Source organism: Mustela erminea, chromosome 17, assembly GCF_009829155.1.
Source record: "Mustela erminea isolate mMusErm1 chromosome 17, mMusErm1.Pri, whole genome shotgun sequence".
Classification (NCBI taxonomy): domain Eukaryota; kingdom Metazoa; phylum Chordata; class Mammalia; order Carnivora; family Mustelidae; genus Mustela; species Mustela erminea.
In genome coordinates, this window is record NC_045630.1 from 15,243,098 (window position 1) to 15,265,388 (window position 22,291).

General features: G+C 38.1%; 1 protein-coding gene across 2 annotated transcripts in view; it reads left to right on the top strand.

Moving 5' to 3' along the window:
- Positions 1–3,429: 3,429 nt before the first annotated feature.
- The window catches only part of KCNK2 (potassium two pore domain channel subfamily K member 2), a 220,112-nt gene continuing 201,250 nt past the window's right edge, over positions 3,430–22,291 (top strand). Inside the window, exon 1 of one of the 2 annotated variants that reach the window (XM_032318920.1) lies at positions 3,430–4,103. In XM_032318920.1, coding sequence (XP_032174811.1) covers positions 4,070–4,103 — 34 coding nt within the window. In that variant the 5' untranslated portion in view covers positions 3,430–4,069. Of the gene's footprint in view, positions 4,104–5,338; positions 5,441–22,291 lie in introns of those variants that run through there. The other variant, XM_032318922.1, reaches the window with a different exon arrangement.

Consider the following 22,291-nt stretch of genomic DNA (forward strand, 5'->3'; position numbering starts at 1 on the left):
GTTTGCATAAATGTCCCCAATTTTCTATGTTTCCCCATATCCACATTCTTTGGTAGTATAAGCCCCCCAAGACTGAGTCCAGGCCTCTCTGGCACCTTGCTTGACCCTAAAAATTTGACCCGAACAGAGGCTTTAAAATGCACTTGCACATTTCCACCTCCACTCTGACCTCTGATTGCCTTGAAACCATACTCAAGCTAGCCTGAGAGCACACCTAGGCTAGTCTCTTAGAAGGACATGCAAGATATGTGCAAGTGAAAACACCAGAAGAGCTCAGTGGTCCCAGCTGGGGCTTCTCCCTATCAAAGCCTGTAGTCAGCTGACCTTCAAACACATTGAAGAACCCAGTCAAGATCAGGTCACTTCCTTGACTCGCTGGTGATGCACAAAATGAGCCCAGATGAGAACCCAGAATTGTCATGCTGACTTGTACAAAAATTGAAATAATAAATGTATATTGTTTGAAGCCACTTAAGTTTTGGAGTAGGGTTGTTACACAGTAATGACTAACTGATATGGTGTCCCAGGAAGTGAGATTTTGGTTGAATTTAGGATGTAGTCTTCTCAAGAAAAATGAGTATATGTATGAGAAGAGCTACACACTTAACAATATGCTAAGAAAAATATATTCTTACTATATTTTGAAATTGCTCAGAAACAAAAAAAAAATAGAAAATTGTTGAAGGGTTGCTTTGGGTTAGGTTGTTTTGATTTGGAAGAATGTAAATATGTCTCATCTAAAAATCAAACATGTTCTGGAGACATTCAAACCCAATGTTTGTGTTGTAAGTGGCATTCCAAACCCATTTCCACGTAGGTAGGGGACCTTGGACTGACATACAGAAGAAATTTCCCAACAAACCATTGCCTTCACTGTAACTTTGAGGTCTCTGTGCAGAAATGTGAGTAGAAATAAGTGCATTAGGGACCTCAGAAGGCTTGGCAGTGCTTTTTAGATGCTTATCTGAGCCACACGAGTTAGGAATCTGGGATGGAAAGCTCCTAAGAATAACCATTCTCACGAAATTTCCAATCCCTCTTGCTTTTGGCAGAATTTTAAATTCCGTGGAAATGGCTCATGTCACAAGACTTCTGTGTGGTGTTGGCCAGCACCAGGAAGAAGAGCGGCCCAGGAAGGGAAAACCAAACCAATGTGGTTGCATGTTTTCACGCCTTTGAAAAGGTTCGGGTTTGGCTCAATCCAAGAAAGAGCACTTGGGGTTTTTATTTTCTGCCAGCTCCTTCAAATACCATTCACCTGACTCATGATGCTTTGAACATCAGGAGGAAACAAGGGAGTGCGTAAATTTCCAATATTCCTCATGTTCAGAAATTCTTTGAATGAGGCTTCCTCTTACTGGGAGAAGAAACAGGAATACCACTGGACCAAGACGGACTTGCACTGTAGTCTTCACAGAGGGGTGGAGTGGCAATGCGATTTGTGAATCAGTCAACTCATTATGTGCCACAAATGTAGGTGATACCACCAGAATTCACTCCTCCCCTTAGATAGCCCACATGGTCAAGGAAGGGGGAAAAAGCTGGACCCAATTTTCTGGCTTGTTCTGAAATTTCACTGGAATTTTAAAACCCAGCAATGTCCCTCATTTGTGTTTTTGAGAATAATTTTGCCATTTCAGTGTCGCATGTGCTGATTCTACTGTCTGGAATGTCCTACCACCTGTTGTCTGCCTCGCAGATGCTAATCATCTCCTCCATGCTGCTCAGACATCAACCTTTATCTCACCCAACCTAATTAACCACTCCCTCATCTTTGCTATCCCTCTACATAGTGTACAAATTTATATTGGTGTGTTTAACATACAAGACTGTGTTCTCAACACAGTGCCTGGGGGCACAGTAGATGTTTCATAAAGGGAAATGGATTGCACGATACAACACTGTACAACACTTTACAAGCCTTCCATCAGCATTAGCCTCTTCCTTATGTCTTAACCCCATGCTACTCACCCACTCTTCATTCCCAACTTAACTTCCCTGCAGATTCCGCACACCCTCTCCGTCTTCCAGGTCGCTCTGTCCGCCTCATATGAAAACACAAAAGGTCAGCAAGTGCAACTGATCTAATTCTAAGGTGCTCATTTAAAGGGATCTTAACTTCCATACTCCAGCAACATTTAAAGCACTGAATATTGGACATCTAATAATATGGCAATATTTGGATTTATAATATGGAAACTCTCTCCCGTGAAGGTAAAACAGGATAAGGATAATCTGATGTAGTTTATTTTTCGAGTTGCCAGTGGCTGGCTGGGGACTTGATCAGATAAGAGCATGACATGGTACTAATGAAGCAAAGGTCAGGGTTCGCATCCCTGTCTAGTCCAATTAGCATTATTGTTTTTCACATTTCCCTTCCCTTCCTCTCAATCTCAGCCAAGTCTCCTGCAATTTAGAGCAATTGAGCAAAGGGGTTCCTGAAAAGAAAGGACAGGAGGGACAAAAAAACCCCAAAAAACAACAACAACAAAAAACCCACTCTTATTTCTGGAAAGTAAGCTGACAGCTTCTATGTTCTTGCGTGTGTGTACATGTGTGCTTGTGCATGGGAGGGTCACTGTTAGCTTGTGCACAAATGTAAGTGTCTGTCTACCTAATCTCTCTCTCTCAAATGATTTGAAAAGCATTCATTGTTTGAGTCAGATGGAAGGATTATGTTACTTGAATACTGGTATTTAATGTATATTATCACATTTGTTATCATATCAAAACCAGATGTTTAAAATTTGGGCTAGAAATTCCATAATACGGATTGTATTACCTCAGGGTCACCCTACCACCTAATGTTCACTGCTCAGCTGTATTTTGTTATGGCTTTAATAGAGCAATAATGTGTTTCCACAAGTCTTAGTCTGGTATTAGATAACATGTGGGCTAATTTTGGTGGGTTGAGCAGACTGGTAGGGGGTTATACAAACCAGAGCAATTTGCTTTCCCAACAATAAGAAAATACATGAAGAACTGTTGCTAATGGTCAAGACATCTCTCTCTCTCTCTCTCTCTCTCTCTCTCCCCCCCACCATCCTTACCTCCTTTCTTCTCTCTCTCTCACCCTTTCCTTATTTATCATTTTCTTTCATTCTTTACCATTAGTTCCTTTATTTTTTTTTAATCATCATTTTTACTGTCTCCACATGTCCCTCAAACTTCTTCCAGAAACAGAATCTACCTACAATTACTTTATCTCGGCCAAAGCTATTTGAAACCTTCCTCTTAATTTGCCTTTCTCACGTGGCTTCTGTACTGATAAAATTAAAACAAGCAACTCAGAAAACTGATAATATTCTCCATTTAAAAAAATTATAATCCAGGCAATTTAGATAAGGTTAAGGAGAAAGAAAGAAAGAAAGAAAGAAAGAAAGAAAGAAAGAAAGAAAGAAAAGCCCCCGTGGAAGCAAGCCAGCGATTCATCTGTTTGCATTAATAGGTTCCAGCAATGGCACTACAGGCACGGAAAGCCTGTTCGCCACTGCACTTAGCAAGCACATGAGCTTAAAAATAAACTTTGACAATGTAGATCTCTTTGTCCTTTCAGGAATGGAAAACATTATGTACTTCAAAGCATACTAAGCCTGATTTTAAAATCTAGTTGGGATATTGTTACCGTGGCAATTGGGAGGGTCTTCAGGCAGTCCGTGGAGGCTTCGTGGGCAATAGTGCTCAAGCCACAGACTAGTGAGAGTAAATGACGCTGGCAAATCTTAATATGCTCCTTCACGAGGAAGAAACGTCTGTCTTTTAAGCTCCCTGGAACAACCGGGATCTAGTTCCTCATTTCAATCAGGAAATCTCTTTCTGAACCAAACTGCTAAGACAGAGTATTGGAGTAGCACATTTTACTTGCGTACAGCAGCGTTGGTTCATTTTGGAGTGTTTTTGGACAGGAAATCGATCTACAGGGTAACTTTCACACAAGAAAGGAAACAGTATGGGACGATGGCTTGTTAGTACAAGTGACTGTGTTTGGGATATTACGGACAAGAAACCTTGGTGGAAGAACGGCATTCAAGATCACAAGCATGATGACTCCTGATGAAAACATCCCCAAATGATGAACCCACAAGCAAAAAGGAACTTCTACTGTAAGTATCTCAGCAAGAATCACATATCTCATTTGTTTTCAAATTTTCTGGAGTACATGGAGTAGATTTCCAAGCGAGTATTTGATGTAGGGAGTCTTCCTAGACAAGTCTATAATTAAACTCATTGGGTGGTTCCAACAGAGGGTTAGTTACTGGAATTTTTTCCATGACCTTGCAACACTGAAATAAATTGCACGTTCATGTGGGCATGTTTTATATAATAGGCATGTTATATCAGGCTTTTATTGTGTGATGTCTTAATTCTGGCAATGCAAAGTTAATGAACATGAGTATCTACACATTCCATTACATTTGGACTCTGGTCATTTAAACTGTCTTTGCTTTGGTTTCATGTTACAGTTAATCTTGTAATCAATTTTCCACATATAGATTGACACGTGTTCTTTGCAATTTACTTAGAATATTAGTCATTTTCTCAGTGACTCTTATTTGTTTACTAGGGAAGAGATAGCTCAGAATCTTAGAAATGGGGAAGAAAAACTCTGATAGTTTACACTAAAGCCTGGGAATGAGACTTTTTTTCTTTTTACATTTCCATATTTGTTTGGTGAGTAGTACTGTTTGAAAAAATTGATTAGATGTCTCTATGTAAGATTTTTCACTCCATTGGCATAAAATTATGATCTTGGAAATGGAAATCAAGTTCATCTGTAGCATAATCCTATGTAAATATTCAACATAGCTAAGTCCATCTTTAGTGCCTGGCAGAGTACATACTTATTAGGAAGTTTTTGAATGTATATATGTTGGTGTTGGGTCATAGGACAAATGTCTTGATTGTACAGTAATCATTTCATATTAGGATTCTATTTTATTAACTTATCCATGAATGTGATTGAATTTTGTTTAACAGAAACTGCATAATAATGAGGTTACATTGCATTACTGTTTCCAATAAGGAATTTCTTTAAAAATGAAATTTCTAATCAATTTCTATTCTTGGTTGTTTTTCTCTTCAAATACAAGGATTTGTTCAACTCATTGTTTATTTGAAGGGATATAAAGTTTTTGGAGCAATTCAGTATATAAAATATCAGCTGATTTCCAATTAGGATGCAATTTCCCGGTGTTAATTTGTAGCCCTGGAATTGTAATTAGCTAATTTGGAGCCCCCTCTGCTGAAGATTGGTGGGTAAGCCAAGACATTGGCCAAACCCTCAAATCGGGGAGATCATTTTTTAGGTGTAAGGAGCATGAAAATAAACTGAGAGGCAAGTGGATGAAGAGACTCTTGGAGTCAAACCAAGTGTTCCTGGAGTGACAGGAGAGAAGCAGAAAACATGGAGAAAGGCACTGAATGGGAGAGAGCTAGAGAGGTAAGGTAATTTTATGAGAGCTGCTGTCTCTATCTTCTACCACGCCAGATAATAATGCCAGAGATAATTGTTAAACTGAATACATGTCCTTCTGCTATTACAAGTAACAAGAATGCTATACAGGTGATTCTACCCCATCTTGTTAGAAGTGGTGGTAGAATCCTTTGGGTAGAAACTGACAGGAACTGTAACTAAGCAGCAATTATCATCAAGGTAAAATACTTTGGGGTAATCATATACAGCATTTGGACAAGCTTAAATTATCCCATTAACAGTTCAGTTCTGTCTCCTACTTAGAAGTATATTTTACATATGATTTATACAGACAACTCTGTCAGAATATAGTTCTCATTAGAATAAGCCATTCTATAGGAATCATTTGGAAGCTCTCTTAAGAATTAGAAGATTTGTTATCATCCACACTATTTTCAGGGTAACATCATCTGGATTTATTATGTAGAATTCTGGAACCTCAATCAAGAAATGATGTAACATTAGAGAAGTCCTAAGGCATATGACTATTTAATGAAAGCCAAGTCAGTAATATATGGTAGAATGATTACAATTTTGAGGATTATCTTCAAAAGGAAAATGTCAGCTTAGAACCCCTCCACCCTCCAGAAGGATCGGGATATAGTTGCTGAGGACAAATGATAACTTGAATTTTTATGGCGTGATATATTTTTTTCTAGTTAGTTGTTTGATATCAGAAAGATCTATACCCAGAACTATTCAAGATTTGCCATACCAAGAGAAAAGAGTTCCCTGCCATTGGTAATATGATATAGACAAGGAGATTCAAAATGGAGGCAAAAGAAAAGTACTTGGAGATTTGGAGTCAGACAAATGTTTCTTGGAATTCCAGACCCCATAATTCCAGTTACTTATAGGCTATGTGACCTGGAGAAAATTACTCAAACTCTAAGTTTCTGATTTTTCATATATAATATGGAGTTAACAATTCTTTCTCCTTGGAATTACTACTGTAAAGATTAAATGAGACAGTTTGTGCCATGCTTGGCCTATAGTAAGAGTGCAGTAGGATGGCTAATCTACATGAGATCTTGGGGCCATTCTGAAGAAGCGGTTCTGGTCATTCTAGCAGTTTAAAATAATTCCTAAATTCCTTGCTTGTGCTAAATGCTACCCAAAGATGAGGCTTGATGGAACTATCTATTCTTCACTTAGTGAGCTCTTAACATAAGAAAATTGGTAAGCAAAGCCCCTATAAGTGCAATGAGAGAATGAGTAAGGTGCTCAGAATATACAAATCAAAAATAACCAAGTTTTTTAAAGATGATTTAAACACGTGAGGATGTAAAATCAATTTGATTGACTGTCTACAGTCCTCAATGATTCAGACAGTGGAAACACTGGATTGGCCATCATTAATTAAGTTTCCCTTCCATCCTGTGTCTAATCATCTTAGGGAACCCACTGTAATCAGCAAAATCATTCTCAGCAGAAATGGTGTTTTTGAGAGTTTAAGGACTGAAAATGTTCATCTTCAAGATATTTCCTATGACATCTTTCTATAGTGCCTACAGAAACCATAGTTTTATGTGGACAGTGTATTTTGATGATTTGATTTATTGTGTTCATTTGTTACAAGTGCAAAGCTCTTGGCAGAACCATCATTCTTATACTACGGCTGAAACTGGCTTAAGCAATGTTTCCACATCACAGCTATGAAGTAACAATCTAGCTGTCAGATTTCCTATGTGAAAAGCTACCATGTATTTGGGAGAGTGTCAGCAGTGGCTATGAAAGAAAATATTATCTTGCATCTATATAGTGCCATTTTCTTTTCAAAGGATTTCCACATATATTATTTCATTTGTTCTCATCCTTAAAGCAGAGAGGGATGCTACATTTCTTCATTTGCTGCATAATATGAATAATAAAGCAGAATGAAGCAGAGTAGTCTAGGGAGAATGTTGAGTATAGAGAAAAGAGACTTTGCATCTAGCATACTTTGTCTAATGGTTTTATGACAATCACTGATTTTTATCCAGAAATATATAATTCATCTGCTTCTTTCGTGCTTTAATGGGAGCCTTAAACTAAAGCAGTAATTAACACTTAGGTTGCATTGTGTCTTCCACAGAGACCCAACCAACCAGGCACACACACGGAGCAGACCTAGTGCAATTAGGTCAACCTCAGTCAAGTGTGCAGAAAAATCTGAGTGTCTGCAATTCCCTGTCTTCTCCACTACCAATATATCCCAGACACTTCAAGAGAGTAAAGGTGTTCATATCTACTCATTTAAACTTTTGATTTTACAAAAGAGTCAAGGCCATAAGTTGTGATCTTGGCAACCTTGCTTGGTTGGATCTGGACAATTGGATTTTATATAATTTATATTATTTTATTTATATTATAGATATAATTATTATAATGCTATATAATAATTATATGTATACCAGTTAATGAGGTGACAGCATCAGGTAAAACTCTGCTCCATAGTTTCTCAGAGGCTTGTCAGCTACTACCTCTTGCAGGCATAGATTCTGAGACTCAGGGCGTAGGTCTATCTGTCGACTCAAGTCTAGTAATCAGAAGTCTTCCTTGGTATGACTGAAGATTTTAGCCAGCAGGAACCACAATTTACAGGTACAAGAGAAAAACAGAAAAACCATATAGCAGTAGAATCCGACTATCCCACAGTCAACCACAAGGTGATTTGGAAATGCAACGTGTTGATTTTTTTCATATTAGTAGCTTTGTGTGTGCAAGACTCTTTTTACCCAGCTCCTTGTTCTCTTTTCATTTGAAAGGCTAACATTGCTACATGTTCGGTGCAATCGTTTTGGTTAGTGCTATTTCATGAAAATGTAGGCTTGAAGAAGAAATTGTCAGTTAGAGAGGACTTTGATGCCTTTGAATGGAATCGAATGAAGCTTAGAGAAGCCCTTCCCTGGTTCTGCATGGGCACAGCTCCGAGAGTATTCCATGATTGTTCCTTCCTCCTGTGAGAGAAACAGCCCCTAAGTTAGACTGAGCGCAGCAGAGCTAGTGGCGATGTGATGACACATCATCACATAGCATGATGCCAAAGGCTTTGGTTTCCCTCATGCTGTTTTCCCCCTTTTGAAACCCAAGGTGCAGGGTCAAGGTGGATAGAACAGTCCCCGTGCAAAAGGCACTAATTTCTTTTCAAACCTTGAGAGTTTAGAGTTCTCAGTAGTGCAGTCCTGAAAAAGTTCTTGCTTCTTTGCTTTCATGTTTTTAAGATTTGATTTATTTTGAGAAAGGTGTAGAATTCTCACTCCTTCAGGGTGAGATAATCTGCTCACTGAACACAGCTTTGTGTGTGTGTGTGTGTGTATATATATATATATATATATATATACATTTAAGTTATTTAAAAATCCACATGAAGTAAAAATCCACTAATGTTTGTGTGCCTAGTTCTGTGAGTTTTGACAAATGTGTAGTCTTGTAACCAGCACCATAATCAAGGTAAAGAACAGTTTTTTCACCCCCAAAATATTCTCTCATGATGCCACTTTCCTATGGAAGCTCCCTCATATGTAGGTCCTGGGACCACTTATCTGTTTTTTGTTTCTATGGTTTTGCCTCTTCCAGAATGTCATAGAAGTGAAATCAGAGAGCTTGCAACCTTTTCCGTCTGGTTTCTTTCACTTAGCGGAATGCATCTGTGGTTCCTCCCTGTCGTCATGTCTATCGATCCTTTGTTTCCCTTTATTGCCGAGCAGTATTTTATTGCACCAGAGTGTGTTGATTTATTCAACCCATGAAGAACACTCGGGCAGTTTTTGGTGATTCTGAACAATGTTGTTCTACATATAATTTGCTTCAAACATGGGTTTCTGTGTAAATCTGAGTTTTCATGTCTCTAGGGTAGATGAATACCTAGGTGTGGGCTTGCAGGTCGTATAGTAAATGGAAATTTCCAGAACGACTTTACCATTTTGCCTTCCTACCAGAGATTTGTAGTTACTCAGCCTTCCTGCCTGCCCTTGATATTGTCATTTTATTTGTTCATTTGTTTTTCTTTCTAAACTGTTCTAATAAGTGGATCTAGTAAGATACAATGGCACTGCATTGTGTTGTAAGACATCGAGCATCTTTTCTTTTCTTTTTTTTTTTAAAGATTTTATTTATTTATTTATTTATTTGACGAGAGAGACAGACCGCGAGAGAGGGATCACAAGCAGGCAGAGCGGAAGAAGGAGAAACAGGCTCTCCACAGAGCAGGGAGCCCGATCTGATCCCATGACCTTGGAATCATGACCTGAGCTGAAGGCAGACATCAAACCGACTAACGACCCCGGTGCCCCTATCTTTTCTTTTTTTAAAAAATATTTTATTTACTTAGTGAAGAGAGAGAGAGACAGAGAGAGAGAAAAAGCATGCAAGGGTCAGAGGAGGGGCAAAGGGAGAAGGAGAAGCTGACTCTCCGCTGAGCAGGAAGCCTGATGTGGGGCTCGATCCCAGAACCCTGGGATCATGACCTGAGCCAAAGGCAGATGCTTAACTGACTGAGCCACCCAGGTGGCCCAGGCATCTTTTCATCTGCCTGTTTCTTATTTGAACATCCTGTTTAGTGAAATGTGTTCAAATCTTTTGTCTATTTTTTTTTTTTTTACTGGATCTTTGTTTTCTTATTGTTGGTTTTGAGAGTCCTTTTAAAATTAGGGGTATAAACTCTTCGTTGAATTTGTGATTTGAAGGCATTTTCTACTCTCCGCTCTTCATTTTCTTAACCATATCTTAAAAGAAAAAGGTTTTAGTTATGATGAGATACATTTTTTTTCTCTCATGCACCAAATTTTTCATACTGTAGCTAATGATGTTTTTTCTAACCCAACTCACAACAATTTTCTCTTGTATTTTCTTTTTTCAGAAGACTGTGATTTTATGTTTTACATTTAGGCCCATGACTCACTTTGAGTTAATATATTTTATAAAGTAAGAGGTGTCGGTGAAGGGATATATCTTTTGCATGTGAATGTCTAATTGTTTCAGCACCATTCCTGGAAAAGACTATCTTTTTTTTTTTTTAATTAAAGATTTTATTTATTTATTTGAGAGAGAGTATGAGAGAGAGTATGAGATGGGAGAAGGTCAGAGGGAGAAGCAGAGTCCCTGCAGAGCTGGTAGCCCGATATGGGACTCGATCCCAGGACTCTAGGATCATGACCTGAGCTGAAGGCAGTGGCTTAATCAGCTGAGCCACCCAGGTGCCCTGAAAAGACTATCTTTAAACCATAGAATTGCGTTGGTACTTGTATTAAAAGTCAGTTCACTATAGTTTTGTAAGTTTATTTCTGGACTCTCTATTTTGTCCAATTAATTTATGTGTGTATACTTTCACTAATAACATAGAGTTTTGATTAGCATGGCTTCACAGTAGGTCATGAAATCATGTAGTGTGAGTTCCTCTAAATTTGTTCTTCCTCGAAGTTGTTTTTTCTACATTCTTTGTTTTTCCATATAAAACTTAAAATCAGCTGGGTGACATCTACAAAAATCCTGCTGGCATTTTGATTAAGATAGTGTTAACTCTCAGATAAATTTGGGGAAATTTGACTTCTTACTAATATTTGAGCCGTCTAATCCATTTCTTTTGTTCTGCTTCATTTCTAGCCTCACTTTTATAGTTTTCCTCATATAGTCTCTGCTCATTTTTTGTTAATTTATATGTGGGTATTTCGCTTTTTTGGAGGTCTTGTAAATGATACTTTCAAAAATTTCTGTTTCTACTTTTCAGTGTTAATATGTAGATCTATGTTATTTCATGGAGAAAGAGCTATTATATGTATATGCAGATATGTGTAGAGAAAGTCTACAAACCAACATGAATATACCTAACAACCAAGTAGAAGAAGGCCAAACACACACACGGAAAAGAAAATATAAAGTAAATACAAGTGATTTTTTTAAATATAGAATGAAATTCAATTTCATATGCAGGAAGAGAAGGAGAAAATATTCGGGAAATCAAATGGGAAATATTTTGATATCTATGTTATCAAAGGTGTGGGAGAACAGATGCTTTTGTAAATTACCAGTGACGGTTAGAATTGATGTAAACTTTATGGAAGATACTTTTGAATGTATATGAATATTACTGATGTACATAATCCCAGAGCTAAAAATTCTGCTTCTAGTTCATTCTATGGATACATAGACAGAAGACATCAGATGTCTAAGGGTATTTACTGCGACATTTCTTAATACCAGAACATTAGAAATAATGTAAATGTCCATTATTGTGAATGTGGTGAAATAAATTATTGTATGTGCATATTGTTGTATGACTGTGGGAAAAAGAATAAAGCAATATAATATACACTCATGGAGAATGTCTCAACAAGACCATAATGTAAATTTCTCATTAGAATATAGCCCTCATAACTAAACTGAATGCTCCACAGTGCAGATTGTTTTTTTTGCCCTTTAATTCACTGTTGTACCTAGAATAATCTCGGTACGTAGTAGGCTCAGTAAATACTTATTAAATGAATTAAGTGAATTTATTAAGAAGAAGAAAGCAAGATGCATGATATTTTGAGTTTGAGGTGTCAAAATCTATGAGGTGGAAGATGCCCATTAGGTTGTTGGAAATAGGATTCTTGAGTTGGAGGAAAAAATTCAGAATTGTTAGTTAAATCCATAGATGAAGCAGTGAACAATGTGGAGAGGTAAGTGTATTGAGAAGGGGCTGGGCATTTCCTAATAGGTGGCATCAATATATAATGGGCAGGGGTGCGCCTGGGTGGCTCAGTGGGTTAAGCCTCCACCTTCAGCTCAGGTCATGGTCTCAGGGTCCTGGGATCGAGCCTTGCATCGGGCTCTGTGCTCAGCAGGGAGCCTGCTTCCCTGTCTCTCTGCTTGCCTCTCTGCCTACTTGTGATCTATCTCTCTCTCTGTGTCAAATAAATAAATAAAAACTTTTATATATATATAATTATATAATATATTATATTCTATATTATATTATATAATTATATTTATATATAATTAATAAATATAAATATATTCATATATATTTTTATATATTTATATTATATTTTTATATAATATATAATTAGTTGTATATATAATATAATTATATATACAATTAATAAATATAAAATATAGAAATAAATAATATTTTAAATTAAATTAAATTAAATTTTAAATAAATATAATTGTATTTTTATATAAATATATAATTAATATTTTATATTTATATATTATACATACATATATATACATATATATATACACACACATATATATATATATATATAAAATAGGCCAATGGAGAAAGAAGAGCCAGAGAGGAAACTGATACTGGGCCACACCAGCAGTGAGAATCTAGGGGAAAATGGTATGTGGAGACAAAAGGGGGACTTATAAGAGAATGGGCAACTGTATCAAATGCCATAACTAATGTAAAGATAAAGACCCCAAAAAAGGCTGAAGTGTGTTCTTTGGAGTTGGTGGTCAAGAGAGTAACTGCAATGGTGAGCTGACAGTTGGAAACTGTAAAAGCTTGAGGAACCTAGGAAGTGAGAAGTGGTATGGATATTAAGGCAGTAAAGTAAGAGGAAAGCGAAACACTAAAAGTTATACCAGTGTTTTAGATGTTCAGCCATAGCAGAAAGGAAGGAGAAAGAGAGAGGCAAAGTATCTAATAGGAAAGTTTATGTCTTAGTTGCCAGAAAATTTAGCTCAATTTTTATGTTCATAGTAGGGAGCCAAAAAGAGGGAGAGATCCGCCTAATAAAATGATGGATGGGTTGAGGTTCTGGATGCGCAGAGACAGTATAGTCTAACTTTCTGAGATAAATGGTTTGATAAACGTGTTGGCCCAACAGTGAGTAGTGGAAATAAAGCTGTTTACCCATGGTGGCAGATTTTTATGTGTATAGAGAGTGGTGTTCCAAGTCTAGGCATGATGTATATAAAAGATAAATTGTACACTTAGGACTCATGGGACATAGTTATAATAGAAATTTGATTTTTGTCTTCCACAGTCTTTTTAGGAATGTCCATTGAGGCTAGTTAGTCCTCCTGGTTCTTGAGAGAACAAGTAGAGCCCTATTTCTTAGGTAAAAATGTGCCTAGAATCCCAGAAGGAGGAGGAAATGTGCTGGTTATTGCTATAGAACTCTAATCTTTGGAGTAGGTGGGACAAGAGAGAAAGACATTCCCAACAGGAAAAAAGTGCACAAGAAGCAAAATATCGAAAGTATTTGTTTCACAGCATAATGTACTTTTTCTTTATAATACACATGATAATTATGTAAGTTCATTTGTTGGATTATTCTTCATTTAATGTTTCTGTTGGGTAATGGGTACCTAGGGGATTTTTAAAAAGAGGTCTGTGGGGATGCCTTGATGGCTCAGTTGGTTAATCATCCTACTCTTGATTTAGGCTCAGGTCATATCTCAGGGATGTGGGATTGAGCCCCACATCAGGCTCCCTGCTCAGTGTGGAGTCTGTTTGTCCCTCTCCCTCTGCACTTCTTCTGCCCCACTGCACTTTCTCTTTCCCTCCCACATAAATAAATAAGTAAAACCATTAAAAAAAAAAGAGGTCTGCATGGGAAAACACAGAAAAGAGCAATAAGTCATCTGATGGTTCTGCTAACAGGAGAAACTCAAAGCAGTCAACAATAATTATTGAAAAGCATGGCAGGCCAACTTGAGAAGATCCACTGAAACTGGGAGGGATTTTTCCCAAGCCAGTAGCAGTTACATCCAAGAAGCTCACGGTAAGATCTAAAGTGTGTACATCAGAGGTCTAGACCCAGGGGTGAACTTTCAAAATCAATAAATCAGGGCTCCCTTACAGAACTGATTGACTTGTAAGTCAATAAGATTGACTTATAACTGAAGACTTATAAGTCTATATTCTAATGAGAAATTTACATTATGGTCTTGTTGAGACATTCTACATGAATGTATATTATAGTGCTTTATTTTTTTTCCCACAACCATACAGAGTGTTTCACACTTTGAAACACTTCTTTTAAAAAATAAAGCACTTTATCTATTTGTTCAATGAATAACCATGGAAAGCCTCAAATGTATTGCTACTTACAGAACTGCAGTTAAATAAGAATTGAAAAGGAGAGAATATAATATGTAATGAGTATATGCTCTGATAATATCTGTATAGTATAATTATTAAAAATAGGTGGGGGTATGTTTATAGCAGCAATGGTCACGGTCGCCAAACTGTGGAAAGAACCAAGATGCCCTTCAACGGACGAATGGATAAGGAAGATATGGTCCATATACACTATGGAGTATTATGCCTCCATCAGAAAGGATGAATACCCAACTTTTGTAGCAACATGGGCGGGGCTGGAAGAGATTATGCTGAGTGAAATAAGTCAAGCAGAGAGAGTCAATTATCATATGGTTGCACTTTTTTGTGGAGCATAACAAATAGTATGGAGGACATGGGGAGATGGAGAGGAGAAGGGAGTTGAGGGAAATTGGAAGGGGAGATGAATCATGAGAGACAATGGACTATGAAAAACAATCTGAGGGTTTTGAAGGGGCGCGGGTTGGGAAGTCGGGGGAGCCAGGTGGTGGGTATTATAGAGGGCACGTATTGCGTGGAGCACTGGGTGTGGTGCATAAACAAGAATTCTGTTATACTGAAAAGAAATTAAAAAAAAAATAGGTGGGGGGGCACCTGTGTGGCAGAGTCAGTTGAGTGTCTACTCTTGGTCATGATCTCAGAGTCATGAGATCAAGCCAGGCTGGAAGCTTAGCACAGGGTCTGCTTGAGATTCTCTCTCCCTCTCCTTCTGCCCCTCCTGCTTGTGCTCTTTTTTTCTCTCTCTCTCTCTCAAATAAATACATAAATCTTTAAAAAGATAGGTGGATGTTGGGGATGGCATATGCTAAACAAAAATTTTCAATGTATTCAGTAATCATATTATTGGTACTATTAGTATTGCTATTTTGAGATTATTCTGCATGCAACATGAATAAAACAAATGAGTAATTATACTATATTCTAACTGTATCATCCCCTGTGACCTTGAGAACCAGGGTTCTTGATATGGGAAAAAAAGGGGGTATAGAGGAAATATATAAGTTAGGTAAAAATTTTTTGAATTTGAACTGGCAATATCATTATTAACTCATAAGGTATTTAAAATATATACATATATAAATACACACATGTAGTGTATAAACTGTGTATATGTGATTAAGAACATATGTAACAGGTTAGGTATGTAATACATTATGTATGATATAAGATATAGGTATATATGTGTATTTCCCAACCATGTCAATTGGGAAAAAATTACCAAGTACCCAGTAGCAATGAGAATTTTTAACCCCAAAACTGTGGTCTTCCTATACCATTTTCCTACTAAAAGAAGTCAAGACATTTTTGAGAAATGTGTGACTCCAAGTGTGAGTCAAGAAATGTAGGAGATGAACATGGAACATCTTGTCGTATCATATAATGAAGAAGTTCTCAGGACTCACAAGGCTATGTCACTGGTTCATGACACAGACCCAATCTTAAAAAGCTGCTATTAGCCAAAAATGGGAGCAGGATAATAATTGCAACGAACTGAAATCCATCCAATGTTTAAATCCTTGAGGTCATGATGATAAGGAAGTAACTAACTGGAGATTCAGGGAAGGCCTCTTTAAAAGTGTGAGGGAAGCTGAAATTGAGGGCTAAGTGGGAAACAGTTGATGAAGACAACAAGGAAATGTACAGGTGAACAGCCAGTGGGTGGAAAGAACTCAGTCCTATGGGGCTGGAAGACAGTGGGTGAAAGGTTGAGAGGTTCAACATGACGTTGGAGAAATAGTCGGGGCTAATCACTAAGGAACATGTAGTCATGCTACATGTCCTTTGACCTTTGATCTTTCTTTGATCTTTGATCTTTGCTCTTTCCTCAGAAATGTGATAGAAAGTTATTTAAGAGTTCTATGCAAGGAAGGAAATTGAATTTGCTGCTATGGGGCCCATGGATTGGAGGAGTCCAGAGCAAAGTGGGAGAGAGAGGGAGAGTTAGGGGCCACTGCAAGCAAGAGATGAAGCTGGCTAGCTCTGGGAAGCCCTCTGGAGCACAATTCTTCATCAACATGAGAAAAGCAGTCTAAGAGGGACCTGTTGCCCTTTGGAGTAACTTGAAAATCTTCTGTGTGCTCAGGATATGATAAAACCAGCCCTTTTATCCCCATTCCACTTTATCAGGAACAGGATACAGCATACAGTTCTCCCACAGAACCTGGACTCCATGTAAACCATGTAAGGTTTATATTTATAACAGAAAATTAGGAGGCCCAGTTCTGTCTAGTCCAGTGATACCGCTTTGCTTTTAAAGCTTTCCAAGTCAATAAAATCGTTTATTTTCATTTTGTTTTTACCTTTTTTGAAGCAAAGGATAGACCTTCCAAAAGATGGGTTGCAATTAGAGACTGTTTCTTCCTGAGTTCATATAAAGACAAACAAACAAAAGATATTTCTATGTAAAAAGGAGCTGTGTTTCCCCTTGAGAAACACGAGCAGGGCTCATACTCGGTTGAGATGCCCAGAATGACAATGTCAGTTGTTAATGGCCAGGGCTCATTTCTTACTACCTTGGTTCTGATTGGTCAGTGCTGATGGATTCATGTTTGTTAAATATTAAAAACTCACTCTGCTCATGGAGAGTAAAATAATATTTCCAATTATCATTTGGAACATTTCAATTCATCTTCTGGGATCAGAGGGTGAGGATAGGTACCATTAAGACATGCCACATACAATCAATCCCTTTGAGGAGTGGCGAAGGAAGCCCGTTCAAGAGATTGATTTTAGAGATGTCCCAGGTCGTCTCTTCTCGTGTTCTCTATTTCTCGGTATGCTTGGATACTCTGCATTCGGAACACTCCAGCTAGTTGCCTCTCTTTTGCTTTTCTTTTTTTGACACCACATTATTGTTTTGCTTTAAAAAGAAGACCACGATGTCTTACCACATTTACTTAAGAAAAAAAAAATCCAGAATTTTGTTCAACACAAGTCATCATGGATCTATTGGTCAAAGTTGTTAACTGTCTTTTTCTTTCTTCCCTGTGGAATGAATATGCATTTTCTACCATTTCTGCCTTTGGTAGTTCATTTGATGCTCTTCAGAAGTGTGATGTTTGGCATCTTTTCAATATGGATATTCTTTAAGGATGGCTTTGTGCTATGAACTCTGTTAATAATGTTTGGGAGCCAATTTATTGAATAAATATATCAAACTTGAAATATTAATAATCAAAGTTAAAGTATGACTTACAGTGTCTCTCAAAGGCTGCCATTCAGCTTGCAAATTGGTTAAAACCTAGTAATAACACTTATTATCTTTTCATACACTATCTCAGAAGCCAACTTCAGAAGAGGGCTTCCAAAACTATTTTCAGCATCAATACCTTTAGATCTCAGTGGTTTTCCAGTGTGATTATTTCAGGATGGTACTCATTTAGATGTGTGAATTCTAAAAAAAAAAAAAAAAAAAAATTGCTTTATACTTTATTCTTTGATCCCACCACATACAGTCAGACAAATTATTGGGATTAACGAAATTTCCAATTAAGGGTGTCTGGCTGCCTCAGTTGGTAGAGCATGTGACTCTCGATCTTGGGGTTCTGAATTTGAGACCCACATTGGGTATAGGGCTTACCTAAAGAAAAAAAAAAAAAGAAAGAAAAGAATCTCCAATTAAAATGTCATATATAGTTTATTACCTCTTAATTTCCTTTTATAATTCTCCTGGTCTGCTAAACTCTAACTTTCCAGTATAAACAAACACATTTCAATAGTGATGAAAAGACAGAACCATTTTAATAGTGTTAAATGATCCAAGTGTTTTTAAATCACAGAATATATATTTTCATTGATAGATGATAGCTGGATATTGGATATTAAGAACATATTTTTTAACTTTACAGAAATGGCCATCTGTCTCTGAACAGTGGAAAAATTATGCTTGAGAGAGTCATATGAAGTGTGTACAATTCTCAGTTTATTCTCAACCTGAACGTTTAAGAGAGATGATTTATTTTTCCTATAAAGTGAATTTAACTTTTGTTCTAAGTTCTCCATTTTACTTAGTAAAAACTTAATCTTGGATGAGTTTGGGGTTACTTCCATGGTTTCAGTCAATTCTCATCTTCTCAGTCAATTCAGGACCTTCCCAAATCCCATGTTTGCTTCCAGGCTCTGGTGCTTTGGAAGGTCCAAGTCCTTGACATGGATGATTTGACATCTGCGTTGGTAGCATTTGCTATGCCGAGTGTGGTTACCAAATCCTTACAAGGTGTGTCTGCATTGTTCTAACCATCAGGCCTTATTGGGTTTGTTGGGCGGATCTCTGAGCCCCTCTCCATAGGGGGGACTCTGATGCTGTCTCAGTCCCTTTTTGGCCAGACACCTTATGCAGCCATTGCTACTCAAAGGCTACCATGACGAGCAGAGCAAAGTGCATTTTAACAAAACCTACAACCTGCCTGAGGCCTGCAGAAGCAGGTGCCAGTTCCCAGGCTCCTCTTGGACCCCCAAACCTGTCTGGGGATGTGCTTCCTCCCCGCCCCCACCTCCCACCTGACTTGGCCTAAGATCAAGGGAACGTATGCGGCCCCTTCCCAAGGATTCAGGGGTATTTTAATCCCTCATCTTCTCTCTGATTTTCCTTTTTCCAGCCCAGATCATCTTTAGGTTTTCTGAAACAGAAAAACAAAACAAAAACACTTGCATTTCATACATCACTAGTTTTCCAACTTTACTGTTTACATAAGGATTTCGACTTTTGAAACTCAAATGTCAGTGATTGACTTCTTTGTTCCTTCCTTCCTAGAGGCTGTAAGTCTAGAAGTGGGTTCATCAATGGGGTAAAGTCACATGAGTATAAAAGAATGACTAAAAATGAAGGAAAAAAGCCCAGTTATATAATAGAACATGAACAGTATGGTTGTGTACACATGGCTTTCCACAGCCTACAGATTTTGAAACTGAAGAATGCGACCCTAAAGTATGAGTAGTCCTTTTTAATGGAGATCTGGCTACTGTGAAAGAACCGTGTCAATGCCTTTCCCATTACCGATCTTCCATTCCGGGAGCTTTCTCTAAGGCTCAGTTTGTTTTTTGTTGTTGTATTTCCTCCCTCCCGCCCCCGCCCCCGCCCCCGTACAGTTAGATTAAAAATTTATTCTTAGAAATGCATGGAGTCTGGGCTCTAGCCAGCCCTCTATTTCTGTGCACCCCTGTTTGACAAAGAGAATTCCTGCTATATTACCCAGCTGTACATAAATGAATGTGTCAGTTCGGTGACCCTTAATGAATCACCTTTTAATATCTACCCCCTGGCCATAAATGTGTCACTTCAATATTATTTTATAGTTTGAATTGAGATACACTGAAGCTTTTTTTTTTTTTTTTTTTACATTGAAGCATTTTGAGAATGGAAAGACATGACAGTATTTTACTTTAAATGACTGTACGGCGATTGTACTCAGTAGCTGAGCGCCCTAGTTAGTGAGGCCAGGCACGTTGTAACCAGATTTGGTGCTAAGTGTATGTATTACAGCTAACGGCCATCAGTCAGCAAACGTCTTTTAATGGGCACCAAACTCCTAGACTTGTGATGACATCTATTTTCACTAACAATGGGAGAGGCAGAAAAACCATTAAGAATTTCTAAAAACCATTTTTGGTCTGCGACTTTGATCCCGGGGATAAAACTTAGATGGAAGAAGTTGCTCAAAGCTCCGTTGATCCTTTGAGGGAGTTACGCTGGATCCCGGAGAGCTCACCTTAAACTGTACCTTTCTCTCTATTTTGTTTTGCTTTGTCTCCCCTCCACTACACCTTCCCGCCCTTAAGACACAAGGAGAAGCGTCAAATCTACGTCCCCAGGGCCTGGGGATTTTCCTAGCCAGTGTCAGCAAAATCCACCTGAGGGCGGAAGTGAAGTTGTTGCTGGGAAGCAAGCCGGAGAAAGGAAAGGTATCTCCTTTGGGGCTGGAGACATGTATTTGTTTGACTTTTGGCAAAGTAGCAGTGACAGGAGGTACCCAAGGAAGGTATAGGGAGCGGATGGGGTGAGTGCCCCCCATTTGGATAGCCAGTGGACTCTGGACCAGAGGGGATGGGTCACCTGCACTAAAACAAGCCTGGGTGGGGCCAGTATTTGGTCAAGGACTCCTGGGGGCTGGAGCCACGGCTGAGGCTGTGTCAGGCATCCACACGGCAGCCACGTCAGTTTCTCACAGCCTCTGTTCATAACCAGTGTTGCAGGTGAGTCCACTGAGCAAGTGGACTGGGCACCTGCAACACTTGGTTCCCCACTCCTGGCATTCAAGGCTCTATAAACCTATGCAGTCTTCCAGGTTTATTAACACCGATTTCATACAAAAATTCTTGTGCTAGCTCAGGTTCCTGAAGCAAGATATGTTTTAAAGATGACTTGTGGTTTGCTGCCCTAAGCTTTTTCTCATATTATTCCTCTGACCTCTCAAAAATCTTACCTATGTGCTAAATAGCACCTCCTTCGTAAAGCTTTTCGTGTCTGAAAACTCCCACTGAACAAATGTTACTTAAATATCAAAAAGCCTTAAATGAGGAAAAAAACAAACCTCAATGATTCACTAATTTTTTCCACTAAGAGACTGACTGCTTATCATATGCATTTCAGTGATAATATAAAAACGAAGTTAATTGCCCCACCATTGTCTTTGCATTCATCTCCGCCACCCCCCAGAGCTAACACACTAACAGTTACAGCTTAGACCCCTTCAGCTTTCTTCTTGCTCAAACAGGTATCTATGGGAGTTTATTCTTTTACCAAAGTGAAGTCATATTAAACATATTACATTGTGATTGTATATTTAGCTTAATAATAAATCCTGGACATACAAGGCGGTATGTCTAGTGGTTAAGAGCCAAGGCTTCAGGGTCAGGGTCACATTGCCTGGGTTCAAGTCCAAGACCGGAAGCTAAATTATATATATATAAATATAAAATAATTTATATTATTATAAATAATAATTACGTTCCTTGGGGGAAATTATTTAATCTCTTAGTTTCCTTATTTGTTAAATGAGGATAATAATAATTTGAACCTTATGGAGTTGTTTTGAAGGTTAAAATAAGTTAGTACATATAAAGTGCTCAGAACAACACACAATACATGGCCCACATAGGTCAGAAAACATAATTTTATGTAAAACATTATCATAATGCATTTCAGTAAAATATTTCCTTTTTTGTTTCTTCTTCTGGTCCCTACTTCTCTTTCTCCTTCTTCTCATATTTGCCTCTCCTAACTCCAGCCACTTGAATTAATATACACATTACTCAGTACAAACCTACCCTTGGGCGCCTGGGTAGCTCAGTGGGTTAAGCCGCTGCCTTCGGCTCAGGTCATGATCTCAGGGTCCTGGGATCGAGTCCCGCATCGGGCTCTCTGCTCAGCAGGGAGCCTGCTTCCCTCTATCTCCCTCTCTGCCTGCCTCTCTGTCTGCTTGTGATCTCTCTCTGTCAAATGGATAAATAAAATCTTTAAAAAAAACAGAAAAAAAACCCCTACCCTTAACTAGTGCAGTCTTATACGTAGTTTTCCGTAATGCTATTAATGACTGTCAAACCTGATCTCATATATATCCACGTGTACCTACAATATACATGTGTGTACATGTATACACATGTGTGTGTATGCTTTTGTCGTGGTTTACCTTACAAAAATGAAATCATATCATACAGGGTTGTTTTTTGTTTTTTTTTTCAACCTCTTTTCTCATGGAGTAATTGCTTTTGGAAATCCCTGTAGGGTAGCGGATATGAACAATAAATTGTGTTTTATGGATTACCATAATTTTCCCCTT